Source organism: Aulonocara stuartgranti (genome assembly GCF_965226115.1).
Source record: "Aulonocara stuartgranti genome assembly, chromosome: 12".
Lineage (NCBI taxonomy): Eukaryota > Metazoa > Chordata > Actinopteri > Cichliformes > Cichlidae > Aulonocara > Aulonocara stuartgranti.
The window spans coordinates 32,459,560-32,477,500 of NC_138948.1; the positions used below are offsets into that span (position 1 = coordinate 32,459,560).

Genomic DNA, 17,941 nt, shown 5'->3' on the forward strand with positions numbered 1-17,941 from the left:
TTTATGATTATTCGTCCAGAATTGCTGTGCGTTGCTGACCTACAGCAGACAAGAGCTTCTGGACATCTGGACTCATAACTCCAACAGTTTTATCGCCGATCTCCGACTCATCCCAGAGATCTCCAGAACACCGGAGGCTGCCCACTCTCCCCAGCCGGGCGGAAGTGCACGCAGACGGCGCCGAGATTGTAAACAAAGGCGAGGTAGGCGCGGAGGGCTACGGGCTAAGCTAAAGCTAACACCACACCAGCTGCCTTTACCCAGTATTTTCCTCGCCAATGTCCGTTCTCTGGCAAACAAAATGGATGAGATACGGCTCTCCATCACTAACAACAGACAGATTATGGACTCAAATGTCATGTTTTTCACCGAAACATGGTTGAACAACAGCTGCCCGGACAATGCTATCGAGTTAGCAGGACGCCACACACACCGAGCCGACAGGCTAGCCGATGACTCCGGCAAGACCAGAGGTCGAGGTTTGTGCATTTATATTAACAATGCTTGGTGCATGAACTCCACTACTACTGAGAGTCACTGCTCACCTAATGCGGAGTTTTTAATGGTAAAATGCAGACCTTATTATCTCTCCAGAGAACTCACTTCGATCATACTCACTGCCGTGTATATACCCCCCGACTAGGGTTGCCAACTCCCTGAAAAATAAATAAGGGACACCTCGTGGCCAGGGCCGGGCGACCCAGTTGTCTTCACCCTTCCCAGTGTGGTGAATTTTCTAGCTCTTTTTTTGTGTGTGAAATTATTTTTTTTAACCCTTTGACTTGAATTTGATTTAAGTAGATGTGTATTCTTTGTGATATGAACACATGTGAAACAAATGATCATTTAGCCATTTATTTTTAGCTCAAAATGACAACATTAACACATAAAACAGGTCTCTTTCTTAAACAGAAGCCTGTCATGCTTAACTTTTGAGAATATAAGTAAATCTTTCTTTAAAAGAACTCTGTCCTGCTTAACTTAAAATAATAGAAAACAATAGAAAGAAAAATATTCTTGTAACAGTGCACATTTAGTGCATTTAGTACAATTGGCTTCAGCTGAGGTATTATTTCAGCTTTTCTAATGCTAATCAGCTGCTCCCGTTTGAAAACCCGCTTGTTCCCATGATTACGCATCTTAACTCATCATCATTATTCATCTATGTATTACTTTTATGTATTAGTCATCTATTTGTTGTAATCATCTATCCTTGCAGTCGTTTATTACACAAAATAAATTATATTATCACACTTCTGGCCACATAGCGCTGATATTCACTGCACATGCCCATATTAACTTTTTCCAGCCAGGTGTTTTCCTTTTCCCATTCTTCCCTTTCTCTGAGGGGAACAAACATTGCTGCTCTAACGCTGGGCTCACACTGTGCGGTTTTAGGCCCATTTTGAGCCGATTTTTGAGTGATCGGACCGATTTTGGCCTTCATCGTGCGTCGTGTAGTATACGTGGGGTAACGAGAAGTGATTAACACCTCACGACCAGCTCCCGATCATCAATCGCTGGTGAGCCGCTCACACTGCTCGCGCGCAAACACGTAAACGCAGTGAAAAAGACGGAGCAGCACGGCTGTGCAGCGTGTGATCTGGACACAAGCGATGGAGGCACAACTTGTAGAACTTTGAAAAGCTCATCCGAGCCTTTTCGATGTGGCCTCACAAAATTATCACGACCACAACAACCGTGAAAATAGTTGGATCTACATCGCTGCTAAATCACAGCTGCCTGATCATGTTTTTCATTAGCAATTTAGCAAAGTTGATGGTGGTGGTGTGTCTGTGTGAGTGAGAGACGGAGAGAGAGAGCGACAGATTTTCTGTTATAACCTTAATTTTATGGAGGCACAGTGTGAGCACTCAGGTCGCATCAGAGCATCGGGCGGTATAGTGTGAGACCTGCATCGTGACCTACCAACTTCTAACCCCTGCGAGTCAATCGTGCAGTTTGAGCAGGAGCTGAATAACGCGACTGAAAAAATCGCACAGTGTCTGCCCAGCTTTAGGTGTACTGTCGTCCGAGACTTGCACCGCAGTGACGGCGTTTGTTTCCCTGTTGGCCATGCTTCTTGTTGTGGTCATCTGTTGTCTTCCGGTATTTTCTCCGTAAGCGACCTTTCCTCGACCAATGAGATGAGCGGTAATCTGAATTGTCATACTCGAATTGTCATAAGTGTGCTGTCAGCTCATTGGTCACAAAGCAGGAGAGGGGCTGGGAATTATGTTTTCAAACAAAGCGTTAATTCCATAAACATTTATAGACTACTTTTGATTCTCACTGTATTACGGGACAAAGTGCGTCCCTTATTAGCTCAATACGGGACGATTCCGTATTTTAAGGGACGGTTGGCAACCCTACCTCTACCACACATTACACGAGAACACACTAGTCCGCGTACACACGGTAGCATCCATTACAGGGAGAGTGCGAAGAAGAACAAAAAGGGGGTGACACACCAGTCATGAGACAGGAGGCGCCGCCAAGTGGTGATACACTGCATTACAATAGCAACTGTTACATCATGGAAACTGTAATGAACTGGCTAATGTTTAACTTTGAATTTTTCTCATAGGTCTTTTGCAGAAGGTCCCTATAGACAAAAACTAAATGGGAAAAATTGAGCAGGGTTAGTGTCACACTAATAAAGGAATATGTCTGTGAAGGTTCTCAGTCATCCAGGTCATCGTAGTCAAAGGAGCTTGCAAAGAAAAGCGTCTGGACTAGTGGGAGTAACTCCCACTAGGTTTATATCTGGGACTCTCCACCATTTGACCTTAGAACTGAAGAAGCTTTTCGGATGAGAGGTGAAACGTCTTCAAGCAACTTAAAGAAGTCCAGACGCTTTTCTTTGCAAGCTCCTTTCACTAATAAAGGAATGTAACTGTCATTTCTCATTTGAATGAGAATATTCATTTAGAGGAAATCATACGGGATTGTGTCACAGTTATTACTTACCTAATTATTACTTCCCTGAAAACTGATATTTAAAATTCTGTAAGTAGTTTAACAAAATTTTGACTTTCTTATATCAGTTCTGAATCCATTCACCATACAGCTTACCAGCAACACAGTCTTGATTGTCACTGCCATCTAGTGAGTAGCCGAATGAAATGAAATGAAATGAAGCAGCTGCTTCATGTCATTAGGAAGATTGCTTTTGCTTTAGTTTTTATTTCAGTTAATAATTATAAGAAAAATAGTTATTAATGAAATGTACTGTGCAACTTGCATGCTGCTTTTTGGTCTTTACTTTAGTAGGTGAATGTCAGTTGATGTTATTAGAGCTGTGGCTGTTAAACAATATCTGTCAAGTGTCTATTAAGTGATAGAAGTAAAAACAAAATGGTTCCGAGCAAGGTGCTCCATCCTGACATGTTGTTTTGCTTTAGTGTGATGTGAATATCAATATATGTTTACTGAGTCACAGCTGCTTAACTTCGAGACCCTAGCCTCACATGTCATGCTTGACCTGTGAGGATTACAGCAAACACTTTTTCAGTGTGTCATCACATACAAAATACACTCATTCAAATCAAATCAAATCACTTTTTATTGTCACATCACATGTGCAGGCACACTGGCAAAGCACATGCGAGTGAAATTCTTGTGTGCGAGCCCCACAAGCAACAGAGATGTGCAAACACAACAACACAAACGAGCAAAATACAAGAATGGCCAACCTGAAACTAATAAATATATGTACAATATATAATAGTGTATGCATTTCTGGATGTGTATACTAAATATTTTCCTACGTGTGTGTGTGTGTGTGTGTGTGTGTGTGTGTGTATACACATTTTTACAAATTAAATAGTAAAAAAAAATAAAAAATAAAATAATAATAATAATAATAATAATAAAATATATAAAATATACAGAGTTGAATATGTGCAAAACAAGTGGCATTTATATACAGTGTGGAGTGCATAATGTTGAAGTTCCAGTAGTGAAGCTGAGGTGTCTATGACGTGTTCAGCAGTCTGATGATTCAGTACCAATTATTGCTCTTATTAAGGAGCAGACCACTTAAACATTAAAGGATTTACTGACTCACTCGTCAGTGATCATAGTAGTCAAAAGATCATTGCATAAGGAAGACATGGTGGGGGATGCTATATTGAAAATGAAACAAAAAATCCTGATTATCTGTCATAAAAATTGATGAACACTTACTTTTTCGTGATGTAATGTTTTTATTAAACAATATCATAAATTAAACAATTCAACAAAAACTACTTATGTTAATATAAAAGAAGAAAATCATTGAGTTTTATCTCAAGATCACTGTTTTCATACATAGTTAGGGATCATTAAACTACTCTGAATCTGAATCTCACTTTCTCTCGCTGTCGTGGGCGCGGTTAGCGTCATGACGTAGGTTGCTGCTACGTAAACCGTTCGGCGCAAAAATTCAAACGCTGTACAGGAAGAAATTTGCTGCTTGTTCTTTCTGTCATATTACAACTTATAACGGGTCTACATAAGTCTCCGTCGGATTTAAGGCAATTCTCGGTACGTTTCGGGGCTGAAGCAAGTCTTGTGATAAAGTTTTTATTTGTTAGTAAGCCTGCTAACGCTAACTGTAAGAACACGTTCATACCGAAGTTAGGGTTGTTATGCTAAAATGCATGTAATGTTAGCTTAGCGTGAGCATGTAAGTGCGTTTGAGCTGTACATGTGTTTCTTTCGTAATTATTTTACTAAACTAGCTTACCAAATATGTTGTGCTAAGATGGCGTTTGCTTTCTGAAAATTGATTTTAATTGAATGTATATAACCTTTTCACTGGTTTAATACTTTATTGTAGAGTTCCTTTGTTTATATGCGAGTAGCGTTCAAGCTAAGTTAAACTGATGGAAATCCAGAATAAAGTCAATGGGAGTCTACAAAAGGAAGGATTCGCTGGCTGTGCTATACTAATAAATGATGAACCCTTAAAGTAATCAACGTTGTTTCGGTAGCAAACAGGCAAGATTAATGCGAACTTAACTCTAGCATATCGTGCTTGCATAACCAGAGCCAACAATAAGAGTTTCTTGTATTTTTTTCTCCCAATTTCTTTGTCATCATAAGATCACATTCTCTCTTCTTATTCTCATTAGTGACTTTTAAACTTGGCATAAACTTTGTTTTCCTTTATAAGTTCCAAACAGCTGTAACAACACAAGCACAGCACTTTGTAAAAACAGCTGTTTCAGAGTTATGTTAGCATCAAATATATACCTTAATTCCTCATCCCGTGGGTTGTATTGACAGATTTCACCACCGAGATCCATTGAGTTACTTTTAATATTTTTCCTAAAGATTTTATTTGGGTTGATTAGAGGAGTTTTTTTACATGTAAATTTTGGTTTTGGCTCAGTTAAGTACAACAAATAGTTAACTGAGCCAAGTTAACTTTCTCTCCTGCTTCAAATTGATATGTGTACGGTACATTCAGAGCACTGAATTCTGCTCTTTAAGCACAATTTTTTTCCAACCCTCTGTTCAGTCCAAACATCTTTTCCTATCTCCAGCAAAGATGAGCGCAGCCTCCACACCCGTCTCCCGGGTACGACCAGGATGGATGTCATCCTGTTTGAAGAATAAGGGTCTGTCCCCTGCAGGCAGCAGCACTCCACTGCTGTCAGCTTTCCCTGGAAACGATGATGAGCAGGAGCGACGTCAGCGTAGGAGGTCAAGAGTCATTGACCTTCAAGCTGCAAGTGATTCCTCCTTAAATGACTCTGCATCTCACAGGTATGCTGTAGATAATGGCAAAACTAAAAGTAATTTGTAAAAACATTTTGTGCTATGGCTTTGACAAATAGTGCCTGGCTGCTATGTATCATGTGAGCTCAAAGACAATCTCATTATCCTAATCAGCACTGTGGGAACTCCTGCTGCCGTGCCCAAGTTGTCAAATGCACAGATCTCAGAGCATTACTCCACCTGCATAAAACTCTCCACTGAAAATGTAAGTATTTGTATGTGCATGCATTTTCCTCTTTTCCCCTTTATAGTAAATGTCCTTTGTCTTTCTCTGTGATTAGTAGATGAGAAAATATGACGAAATACAGGAAAAATAAATGAATAAATTACTTTTTTTTATTCTTATCAACAGAAAATCACCACAAAAAATGCATTTGGTCTGCATTTGATTGATTACATGGCTGATATTCTCAAACAAAAGGATTCAGAGCTCACCAACTTCAAGGTATGTGTAACTGATTGTTTCATTCATCATTTTGGTTATCTAAAAGTCTTTGAACTGATTTAAACATTTGAATGAAGCATCATGATAAATAATTTTCTGGTTGTTGGAGAACATAGAAATGTCGTTTGTTTTTTGTTTTTTAAGTGTGTTTAAAATATCAGGAAAATATATTTCTTAGACTCAGCACCCACCTGACTTGTTTAAGTTAGGCAGGTGCTAACACCAGTTTGATTTTAATTCAGGGAAGCAGAATTTATACAAAATTAAGGCTGCATTCTGTCCAGTGTGGTCTCTCATCTCACAGGCAATAAGTTCACTCATTCTGAGAAAGTGCAGGATTCTGTATTAACCTAGAGTATCTGCAGGGGTATTGTGGTGTAATTACTTCAACATATGAAGGGTCCTATAAAAGGTGATGTCGTACACTGTGAAATATGTATTTATTATTAAGTTTTGCAAGTAGTATCCTTCAATATTTACATCTTTTCATCCTAAAGGTGGCAGCTGGCACTCTGGATGCCAGTACGAAAATCTACGCTGTGAGAGTGGATGCTGTTCATGCTGATGCCTACAGAGTGCTGGGTGGTCTGGGTGCGGAAACCAAACCTGGAGAGGGTGAGAGTCTCTGTATTGTTGTTGGATTTTTCTTTTAACCGTACTTGTGCTGTGGCTTGAGCTTTCTGGCTTTTTCTAACACAGTTTTAAAGTTGTTGAACCCACCTTCCTGTACTATTGAACATTTTCTGCTTTTTTTGAATTCCTTGTGCATACACAGGCCATGGTGCAACAGAGGAAGATGGAGATGATGCAGGACTTGCAGGAGGTGAAGTCACTGCCAAACAGCCAAAGAAGAAAAGGCCTCCCAAGAAGACAGTAGAGCAAAACCTGAGCAACATCAACAGTGCTGAGTCTGAGAGGAGATGTGAGGTATGTAGAGGTCTTAGCAAAGTAACTAAGATAATGCGCACCTCAGTTCTTCTTTTTTTTTTCTTTTTTTTTTTTTGTACTTTTTGAAATAACAGAAGTATCGTTCAGGGCTTCTGGACCACTATGCCAATGACTAATCATGGGAAATATTCCTGCTTATTGCTTATGTCATGCAGCAATAAGCAATAATAGAATATAGCTATCGATGTATAGATCCAGGAATACAGCATTTGGGTTAAATGAGAATGAATTGAAAACAACCTTTGCAAGATCTAGGCTCATTAATGCACATAAATTAACAACACTAAAAACATTCAGAGGTTGTTTGTTTTGTTTTCATTTCACTGTTTGGATTTTGGGTCAAATCATTCTGTTTTGTAGCCAACAGACTCAGCTATGTTGTTATCTTATACCACCAGAATAGAAGATGCAACTCCCTCGAGATGCAGTACACACCCTCACTCCATTAAAATAGGTGGAATGCTTTAAACTGATATATATAATATAGAAACAACAAAGACCCAGAGAGAGGTAGATTTCTATTTTTATGCCAAATGTAAATATCATCGATACGCAAACAGTGCTGTAATCTAAGTAAGCAGTACTTGATTCTAACCAAGGAAACTATACTTTGCTAGTTTCTTCACTTAAGGTAATGTAGCTGTTTTAACAGCTGATATATGTGATGGGTTTTGAACATGAGCTGAAAGTATATTCATTAGGCTTGGGCTATTTATGAGCTTAGATTTTTGTTAATTATTTAATTAATTAAATCCTTATTGATATGAACATGCTTCAGCTGTGATTATATTACTTGAGGAAAAAGTTAGTGTAGAGGAGAATCAGTAAAAAAAAAAACAGCCTTCTGTTTTATTTCCTGTACAGAAACTCAATGTTCAACATGATAAGCTGGAAAATACAAATTTATGAATACTGCTTACTATTTTTGGTGTTGTTATATATTTAGCAGTCAAATTAAGAACGATCTTACTGTTTAGAACTGGAAAAAAAGGGTGGCACAGTCCCCGTACCAAATTTTTATATGCATTTATGTGCAGAGGTCTCTTTACTAAATGTTAAACAACTTCAGCATCACTGCTAGAGTTAATGTTGGATTACTATCATGGATTACGGCTTAAATCCACTGATGATTGATACGTTTGTTTGATTTAGATCAATAGTTAAATTAGATGTTGTCTTAGAAGACACCTCGAGGGATTTTTCTTTTCTTTTTTTTCATTACTATCACAGCATCACTTTGCCATAGTAATAAGCTTAAATGCCTCTTAGTTGATATCAAGCTAGGTTGTGTTTATGATAAACTTTCTGTCTTCCCCACAAAGGTGGACCCCATGTTTCAGCGGATGGCCTCATCCTTTGATGAGAGCAGCACAGCTGGGGTCTTCCTGTCAGTTCTTTTCAGTGAAAGCAGTCGCTGCGAGCTGCTCTTTCCATCCCACATGACCCTCCTGCAGTCCAGACCCGCCTACTCTCCTCCATCTCCACAGGGGGTCCCAGCATCCCCATTCATGGGTAAGTCTTTCAATAAGCCCAATAAATTCATTTACACTTGGACGTTAAATATTGTGCCGCTAGTTGGATGTTCATAAGAACCTTAATAATAATGGATTGGATTTATATAGCGCTTTTCAAGGCACCCAAAGCGCTTTACAATACCACTATTCATTCACTCTCACATTCATACACTGGTGGAGGCAGCTACAGTTGTAGCCACAGCTGCCCTGGGGCAGACTGACAGAAGCGAGGCTGCCATATCGCGCCATCGGCCCCTCTGGCCAACACCAGTAGGCAAGTAGGGTAAAGTGTCTTGCCCAGGGACACAACGACCAGGACAGAGAGGAGGGGATCGAACCGGCGACCTTCCGGTTACAGATGCGATTCCCAACCCCCTGAGCCACGGTCGCCCCCCTTAGCACTGTATCACTGTCATCCTTCGGGTTCTCCCAGAAATGAAAACTTGTCTTTCTGTAACATGTCACTCGCAGCTGGACTGCAGCGTTCCCAGGAGAAAAGCTCCGTCTGCCCCTCACTGCAGGACTTCTCGTTCACTAGCTGGAATCCGGAGCAGGTAAGAGAAAACGGATCTAGTGCTTATTTCTGTCAGTTGTTTCTGAATACTAGTTGTAATATGATTAGGTTATGGAATTTCCATCCTACAAATCTGATTTAATCCTTTGTAAACTGATCTCCTTTGTTTTGTTCAGTTCTTCACTCTCTTTTAGTAGATACATAAAGGAAACCCTATTTTACTACAGCTCTAGTGTGAGCAACTATTTTTGCTTGCAAAGTAAAAGTCCTTAGAAATGTAAAGTCCTGCAGGTTTGAATTTAATATTCTATGCATGTTCTTTCAGACCATGAATCAGCTCTTAGAGAAGATGAAGCAGGGCGATCATGTGTTTGACGTGAACAATGAGCCTGAGCCAGAGCCAGAGGAAGATGACTGTCCTGACTTTGATGGTGACTATGAGGAGGGAGTGGGTGACTGTGAGGATGGATCAAAGGAACACAAGGAGGGTTGTGAGCCCTCTGGCAAAAGAAGGTAAGATTGAGGATTGGACAGCAGCGCAGGGAAGTCTTTTGTTTGTTTTTTTCCCTTCCTCTTGTCTGTCTCCTAAACCTTTTCTATAAATGGATGGTAAATTTGCTTTCGTTTTTAGTTTGAATGGTTTTATGATGCCATACAGGGATGTGATTCCCATTGGAGAGGGAGACATCGCCACCATGTGCTTGCAGCTGTCCTCTCAGCCCAGGGAGTATTCATACTTCAGCCCCAGGACCATGGCCACGTGGGCTGGACCTGGCTACTGGCAGTTCAAACCGAAACACAAGTGTGAGTGAAATTAAGGTTTTAGCAAAGACCCATTTTAGTTGCAGTAAAAGCGTTGCATTATTGCACCTTATAACAAAATACCAAACTCCAAATTTTCTTTGAAAGTAAATAAAGTAATTTCTGTAAGCTTTCATATTTAAGAAACCATCCACTTTACAAAGCCGATGAGAAGCCAGAGACGTTAAAAAGGTTTTGAAATTGTGCTGCTTTTTAAAATATTCCACTTCCCAGCAGTCGGTGGTTACAAAGAGCTTCTGTTTTCATCACACAAAGAAACTCCTCAGCACAACTCCTTAGCTTAACCACACTACTTGCATGTACTACAACAGGTCCTGAGTTATACGCGTCAGTAAGAAACCGACTAGAATAACTGCTAAGGATAAAACCACTCTAGATCTGATATGTCGTTAGTGACTTGTAACACAGTGCCTTCTGAAGCAGAACACGGTCTAAATATTATGTCCTGCTGTGCTGCAGTTGTTAAACATCACAGCGCCATCCTTCAGGTCAGATTTGGCTTCAGATATAGAGATATTTGTGAGATGTGAGCAGATATTAGAGAAGTAGTTACGCTAAACAAGACATGTTACATATTAAAGTTTGTGTAGATGTTGACAGACAACACATCACATTAAAAATTTTCTTATTTATGTTGGTAAGATTAAATGTAGGCTTATGCTACTGCATTTGTTTTTGAAGTAACATGTCATAAGTAATGCCTGAAATCTATCATAAATGCATTCGGATGCATTATGCTGTCATACTGAAATGATGTTTACAAATTAGGATTATTTTCTGTTTTGAGTGATGTGGTAAATTAGGCCTTTTCTCTAACAACTGAGATGGTTTTCTAATGGTTGTCCTTTCTCACTAAATGTGTGCAGTGTAAAAGTAACCTGCCATCTGTAATCTCTGACCATTGTTATGTACTTTTATGTCATACAGTGGATCATTTACCTGAAAAGGAGACACGTAAAAGGAAGCCCAAAAAGACCTTTGAAATAGACTTCAATGACGATGTCAACTTTGATACCTACTTCCGAACAACAAGGGTAAAAAAAAAAAAAAAAGAAAACATCTCTGCTGCTTCTGTCTTTTTTCTTTGTACAGGGAGTGCAGAATTATTAGGCAAGTTGTATTTTTGAGGAATAATTTTATTATTGAACAACAACCATGTTCTCAATGAACCCAAAAAACTCATTAATATCAAAGCTGAATGTTTTTGGAAGTAGTTTTTAGTTTGTTTTTAGTTTTAGCTATTTTAGGGGGATATCTGTGTGTGCAGGTGACTATTACTGTGCATAATTATTAGGCAACTTAACAAAAAACAAATATATACCCATTTCAATTATTTATTTTTACCAGTGAAACCAATATAACATCTCCACATTCACAAATATACATTTCTGACATTCAAAAACAAAACAAAAACAAATCAGCGACCAATATAGCCACCTTTCTTTGCAAGGACACTCAAAAGCCTGCCATCCATGGATTCTGTCAGTGTTTTGATCTGTTCACCATCAACATTGCGTGCAGCAGCAACCACAGCCTCCCAGACACTGTTCAGAGAGGTGTACTGTTTTCCCTCCTTGTAAATCTCACATTTGATGATGGACCACAGGTTCTCAATGGGGTTCAGATCAGGTGAACAAGGTGGCCATGTCATTAGTTTTTCTTCTTTTATACCCTTTCTTGCCAGCCACGCTGTGGAGTACTTGGACGCGTGTGATGGAGCATTGTCCTGCATGAAAATCTTGTTTTTCTTGAAGGATGCAGACTTCTTCCTGTACCACTGCTTGAAGAAGGTGTCTTCCAGAAACTGGCAGTAGGACTGGGAGTTGAGCTTGACTCCATCCTCAACCCGAAAAGGCCCCACAAGCTCATCTTTGATGATACCAGCCCAAACCAGTACTCCACCTCCACCTTGCTGGCGTCTGAGTCGGACTGGAGCTCTCTGCCCTTTACCAATCCAGCCACGGGCCCATCCATCTGGCCCATCAAGACTCACTCTCATTTCATCAGTCCATAAAACCTTAGAAAAACCAGTCTTGAGATATTTCTTGGCCCAGTCTTGACGTTTCAGCTTGTGTGTCTTGTTCAGTGGTGGTCGTCTTTCAGCCTTTCTTACCTTGGCCATGTCTCTGAGTATTGCACACCTTGTGCTTTTGGGCACTCAAGTGATGTTGCAGCTCTGAAATATGGCCAAACTGGTGGCAAGTGGCATCTTGGCAGCTGCACGCTTGACTTTTCTCAGTTCATGGGCAGTTATTTTGCGCCTTGGTTTTTCCACACGCTTCTTGCGACCCTGTTGACTATTTTGAATGAAACGCTTGATTGTTCGATGATCACGCTTCAGAAGCTTTGCAATTTTGAGACTGCTGCATCCCTCTGCAAGATATCTCACTATTTTTGACTTTTCTGAGCCCGTCAAGTCCTTCTTTTGACCCATTTTGCCAAAGGAAAGGAAGTTGCCTAATAATTATGCACACCTGATATAGGGTGTTGATGTCATTAGACCACACCCCTTCTCATTACAGAGATGCACATCACCTAATATGCTTAATTGGTAGTAGGCTTTCGAGCCTATACAGCTTGGAGTAAGACAACATGCATGAAGAGGATGATGTGGACAAAATACTCATTTGCCTAATAATTCTGCACTCCCTGTATATATGAAGCTGTCAAATACATTCACCTGTTCAACTACAGTGACTACTTTTTGAGCCATAGATGACCAGCTCTTCAATCATTTCAGTGTTTCACGTCATTGTGAACAAAGCCAGCCTGCTGCCATGGTTATTATAATAACATCAATCTCATGTACAAATATTAGTAATGGTGACAGGAGGTAAAGCTTAGCATGTTCTGTAGCAGAGTCCAGTGACAGAGTCTGTTTGTCAAGTATGCATCAGGAAACTTGCTGATCTGAGTCTTTTCTTGTGTGCTTCTGCATTGAAACATAACTCTTGTGATTTAACTATAATGATTAAATTCAGTTGAATCTCTAAAAGGTTTTGAAGTTTTGGATTACAGATTTTTGGGAAACTCACCAACCAAACTTTATCTTCCTTTCCTTTCACAGGCTGCCACCACTAACACCAAGTCTGCACTTAGTGCCAGAAGTAAAAAAACAACTCTACCAGCAGATTTCCAGTTTCCTCCAGAGACGCTCTCCCAGCTCAGCCTCAAACCCTCCAGCACAGTAAGACTTATTTCTTTTTACCATTTCAGGCCATACTTTATGTTAGCATTTCATAATTTAATTAAAATTATTAACTTTTTTAGATACTTCTAACTGTGCAGACATGATTTAATATTTACATCTATTTTCTTTTTAGTGTTTTTTTTAATATGGCTTGCAGTATCACATGGACTTCCTATTTACCTCTGTGAAAATGCGATATCTCAAAAATGATCTCGGATGTGTTTGAATCTCATATCAACTGTTTGTTTTGTTTTTGTTTTCATAAAATTGGGCAGTTTTACAGTCAGTATGTAATTTACTCAATATTTCCATAATTGAGTGCAAGATGTTTGGGACGTATTAATATTGATCAATCTGGTCTTGTTTACTCTAGTTAAGTCCAGAAGGACAGAAGAGGCTGTCTGCAGAGCTCGGAGAAGGCATTGGAGATTATGACTACAACAACGCCAATGACACAGCCAACTTCTGTCCAGGTCTACAGGTCTGAAAAACTCTTTTTAGCATCACTTTTGATTTGATTCTAAGAAAGCTCATTTCAGGTGTTCATTTATCACAAGGGATTACTTCTGCAGGTAGCTCCGCACATTTCATTGGACAGGATTTTAAACCGCATGCCCGGACACATTTCACTATCAATTCTGAATTGATTATATTGTAAAATCTTACTGTTTCTGGTTTATCCAGAAGTGGTTTGGGTTATGAAACACAAATTTTAATCTTAGGGTTGTATTTTGATGTTGCAATAACTACAACAATCACTAGTATATAGATTGTTAGTATTAGTAAAGAAACGACTCGTCTTTGCCGCAACATTTGACATACTACACATGTGGCCTGTGTCTAACCATGTACATTAAATGTGATTATGCAGAACAACAATGTCTATCTCGGGCCCTGTGGCGGCAAACTGGCACCTACTCCCCCTATGTAATACATCAATTTGTTGGAAGACCAATAAATGTATATTTTTTAGTAGAATAACCCCACTTTTTCACCATGTAACCACATCAGTGATTTCTATCCACTGTTTTGCTGTTCCTGTCGTATTGAGTGCAGTCATTTATTCTTGTCTACTGCTAGTATCTCCTCCTGCACAGCCTGGTTGTACTTGGTGTGTTTTTTATTGCATATTTTGCAGGTACTGTGCTGTGCTGGAGTTTGATGTAGTTCCTTATTTAGGTAATAAATCGTGATCAGAGGCTGACACAGGGCTGTCAGTCTCACAAATCCTTGGGCTTGTCTCACTGACTGTGCTAGGAAACAAAAAGACATGGCAGTGCTATAGCAATTATATCTCTATATGATATTTTTATATCAGAGCGACTGTTTAAAACCTTTTCTTTTATGTATCACACACCTGTGACTGACACTACATGGAAACTACACCCTTTCTGCATCAAATCTTGTGGAAGAAGCTAAAAGCAACATCTAACCTGCTGAGGAATGAAAGAATTAACAAATCCCCGTCACGGCAAATCAACAACTGATTAGAAACCACATGTCAAATCTTTATTCATCTTCTGTTTCAGGGAGGTGACAGTGATGATGATGTTGAAGGGTTTGCTGGTTCAGATGACACACAGCCTTCGAGTGACAGCATGCCTCTGCCCTCACAAGATCTCGAGGGCGTGTCCACCTATGGGGAGGAGGATCTGGTACCTGAGCCACACAGGGTGAGCAATGCAACTAGTTTAGTCGTGCTTTAAGTAGCTCTTCCCTTTAGTACCATCTCTGCTCAAAAGCTTCTGCAGTAATATTTTTTATCATACCCCACTGAAAAATAGAAGATGGAACTGAAACAACTGTATGACTTAGGACAAATAGTCATTAATAATGGATATATTATAAGCAGAATTTTTGTTTGTGAACTTCTATAGTTCTACTTTGATTGTTTTTGTAGGTCAACAAGATTGAAATCAACTACGCCAAGACAGCAAAGAAAATGGACATGAAGAGACTCAAGAACAGCATGTGGACTCTTCTGATTGACAGCCCAGAAAAACCCACAGAGGTAAATTACACACTGCGTATTAGCTTCTTTTTTCTGTGGTGCATACAGTGACAAATTTCAGGTTGGTCATGCATCACATGCGGTGGGCACAGTTGCCTTCCAGGCGGCCCTTTTTCACTGCGTTTCTGTTTGACTCTGTGTTTTATTACTTGTTCCTTGGTGTTCCCTGTAGGGGGTGGAGACTGTGGAGAAACCTGAAGTGTGTGGAGAGAAAGTGTTCAGTCAGACCACAAAGACGCTGCTTCAAAGGTATAAGCAGATCTCTTGTCATGTCTGCCATGGCACAGCACTAATGAGGAGTATCAGACCTCACCAAAAGAATATTGGATATAAAATTATGGTTTGAGATACAGAAGTTTCTCTGACAAGCTAGTGTGAAGCTATACACGATCAAATCACGGTGTCACTGAAATACTAATTCCATCAGAATCATGAAAATCATCATTGATGAAATATAAAATTCTCTCTCTCACTCCCTCTCTCTGTCTCTCTCTCACACATATTCAGATTACCAAACACAATGGCTCAGAACCTGTCAGTGGCACTGGCGTTTGTCGCTTTACTTCATCTTGCCAATGAAAAGGTGAGTGTTGTTTGCTGTATGTTTTGTTTATTTGATTTCATTTGTTATTATTATGATGTATGTACTCTCCTCATGTTGGTGTAAAATGAGCTGCAGCATCAAGGGATGAAAAATTAAACCAATGTCAAACTGCACTTCCCATAGCAGCCAGATTGGCTTTAAATGCAAAGGTGGTTAAAGCTAATATGATGTCACCCATTTATTTTGCACTCTGCACCTTGTTGGTTTATTTTGGAGCCAGAAATTATGTCACATGGGTCAAAGCACTGAGTGCTATCACAGCTAATGTTTGTAGTTTGTATATATATATATATATATATATAGATATAGCTTTAGCACCAGGAAACTTCACTAAGGAAGGAATTTGGGTGTGTAACTGGGCAATTTATTTTTCAGTTCATTCATTCATTCTTTATTCCCTGAAATAGGATGTCCAAACATTCTCAGTCCTGATTGGCTGGCAGATGTTCCTTAAAGTTACATATCTGGTTCAGCAAGTCCACGGAGTACATTAAAATGTAGGGCAGCCGTGGCTCAGGGGGTTGGGAAGTGCATCTGTAACCGGAAGGTCAACGGTTCAATCCCTGGGCTCTCTGTCCTGCTCGTTGTGTCCTTGGGCAAGACACTTCACCTACCGCCTGCTGGTGTTGACCAGAGGGGCCGATGGCACGATATGGCAGCCTCGCTTCTCAGTCTGCCCCAGGGCAGCTGTGGCCACTAGTGTGTGAATGCGAGAGTGAATGAATAGTGGCACTGTAAAGTGCTTTGGGTGCCTTGAAAAGTGCTATATAAATCCAATCCATTATTATTATTATTATTATTATTACTGCTGTGTCACGCTTAAAAAGTCGTCAGTCCTAATGTTTGTTTTTGTCTTTTTTACAGAATTTGGAGCTGGTGAAGGTTGATGACATGTCAGATATCATCATCAAACAAGGCCACTGAGGGAATTATGAATCATATGAGGCTTACTGCTACTCTTTTCTTCAATTCTCTTCTTTTTCAACTCTTTACTTTGTATATTTTTTTTTTCTTTTTAAACGCTGTCCTGTTTCTATCTCCCGTCTCTACCTGCTTTTATTCTTTATAATTATAGTATGTTTGTTTCTCCTTTTAGTTTGTGCAATTGATGCATATCCTGTGTGTAGCTAATTACTCAACAGCACACAAAAAATGTACATTGTGAACAGAAATAAAAGCTTTTTTTTTCTCAAATCTGATGGAGAAATTAAATCCAAAACACGTTACCCCACATTTTCTTGTTCTGTGGCAGTATTTCAGCACACTTAAACAATGGTTTTCAAACAGTTTTCCCAAATTGTCGTAATGCCTTTGATTATTTTTAGCTGCTTCTGATTCAAAGCAGCTTGCAGCAGTCATGACATAAGGGCATGCAATGACCAGTATTCAATCTTCGTCACCAGTTTCACCAGACAAAGAAACCGGTTTGTCAGGAGTCAAGCTGCTGGCTGGGTGAAATTTGTGACACAAGGAGAGGGAGGAGTAACTGAGGCCACTGCTGCTAATCTAAGTGCTGCTCTCCAGTGTCACTGTTGTCCCCTTGAAATATTAACAAAAAAAACAAACAACTACATCCTCCTTTACTATCAGAAATGCATTGTGTTACTTTACAGTTATGTTAAGTTAGAAAGCAAGTTTGTCAGCCATCCTGAACACAAAGTTACAAAAGGTTCATCGCTAAGGGTTTCACCGCTAACATATCATGGGTACATCTTGGTATGACGCCTTCTTTAACAATAGAAGAGGGACTGCCGCCTACAGGTGTTTTTGGAGACAACAAAGGAAGTAAACGTATGCACCTGCAAAATAAAAGCACGGAGGTCGACAATGAAAGTTTGACTCGCTTAAAAATCATTACAATTGTTTTACAGGTAGTGAAAATCAATATGTGAATACGAGTATATAAAATACAATGACGATATTACTGTGTAAAGATTAAAGGAATCATATTTTTTTTATATAATCTTTTTTTTCTCTAATGTTTACCCAACCACTTCAGTTGAAAACGATAGGTTGCTTTATTTTGGAAACCAAAGGGCGGAAACGGAGATTGAGTTCACTTAACAGTTGGAAGAAGGCAATTAAGGGAGGAAAGAAAACCACCAGGAAGTAAAACCGAGAGAAACG

General features: G+C 39.5%; 2 protein-coding genes across 5 annotated transcripts in view; both read left to right on the forward strand.

The window, feature by feature from the left end:
• Window positions 1–189: 189 nt before the first annotated feature.
• Window positions 190–17,008, forward strand: ncaph (non-SMC condensin I complex, subunit H). 3 transcript variants are annotated; one of them, XM_082554358.1, is made up of 18 exons: window positions 190–479; window positions 5,532–5,754; window positions 5,881–5,971; window positions 6,119–6,211; window positions 6,709–6,826; window positions 6,987–7,138; window positions 8,482–8,671; window positions 9,145–9,227; window positions 9,513–9,700; window positions 9,846–9,991; window positions 10,937–11,043; window positions 13,077–13,196; window positions 13,573–13,680; window positions 14,729–14,872; window positions 15,100–15,210; window positions 15,383–15,459; window positions 15,718–15,793; window positions 16,679–17,008. In XM_082554358.1, the coding sequence occupies exons 1-18, from the start codon at window positions 302–304 to the stop codon at window positions 16,736–16,738; spliced, it is 2,265 nt and encodes a 754-aa protein (XP_082410484.1). In that variant the 5' UTR covers window positions 190–301; the 3' UTR covers window positions 16,739–17,008. The 3 variants fall into 3 exon arrangements, with proteins under 3 accessions (XP_082410484.1, XP_082410485.1, XP_082410486.1); XM_082554359.1 differs by lacking the exon at window positions 190–479 and adding an exon at window positions 4,386–4,527; XM_082554360.1 differs by lacking the exon at window positions 190–479 and adding an exon at window positions 4,578–4,669.
• Window positions 17,009–17,844: 836 nt separating this feature from the next.
• vamp8 (vesicle-associated membrane protein 8 (endobrevin)) overlaps window positions 17,845–17,941 on the forward strand; it is a 6,438-nt gene continuing 6,341 nt past the window's right edge. The window contains exon 1 of one of the 2 annotated variants that reach the window (XM_082555146.1): window positions 17,845–17,941. This exon is cut by the window's right edge and continues 126 nt beyond it. The gene's annotated coding sequence lies outside the window, so the exon portion shown is untranslated. The other variant, XM_082555145.1, reaches the window with a different exon arrangement.

Bases quoted from the DNA above. Each gene is read 5' to 3' on its own strand.
- ncaph (XM_082554358.1), top strand. From the start codon at position 302: ATGGATGAGATACGGCTCTCCATCACTAACAACAGACAGATTATGGAC. The intron at 8,672-9,144 runs GTAAGTCTTTCA...TGTCACTCGCAG, and splicing joins CCCAGCATCCCCATTCATGG to CTGGACTGCAGCGTTCCCAG. The intron at 14,873-15,099 runs GTGAGCAATGCA...TTGTTTTTGTAG, and splicing joins TGGTACCTGAGCCACACAGG to GTCAACAAGATTGAAATCAA.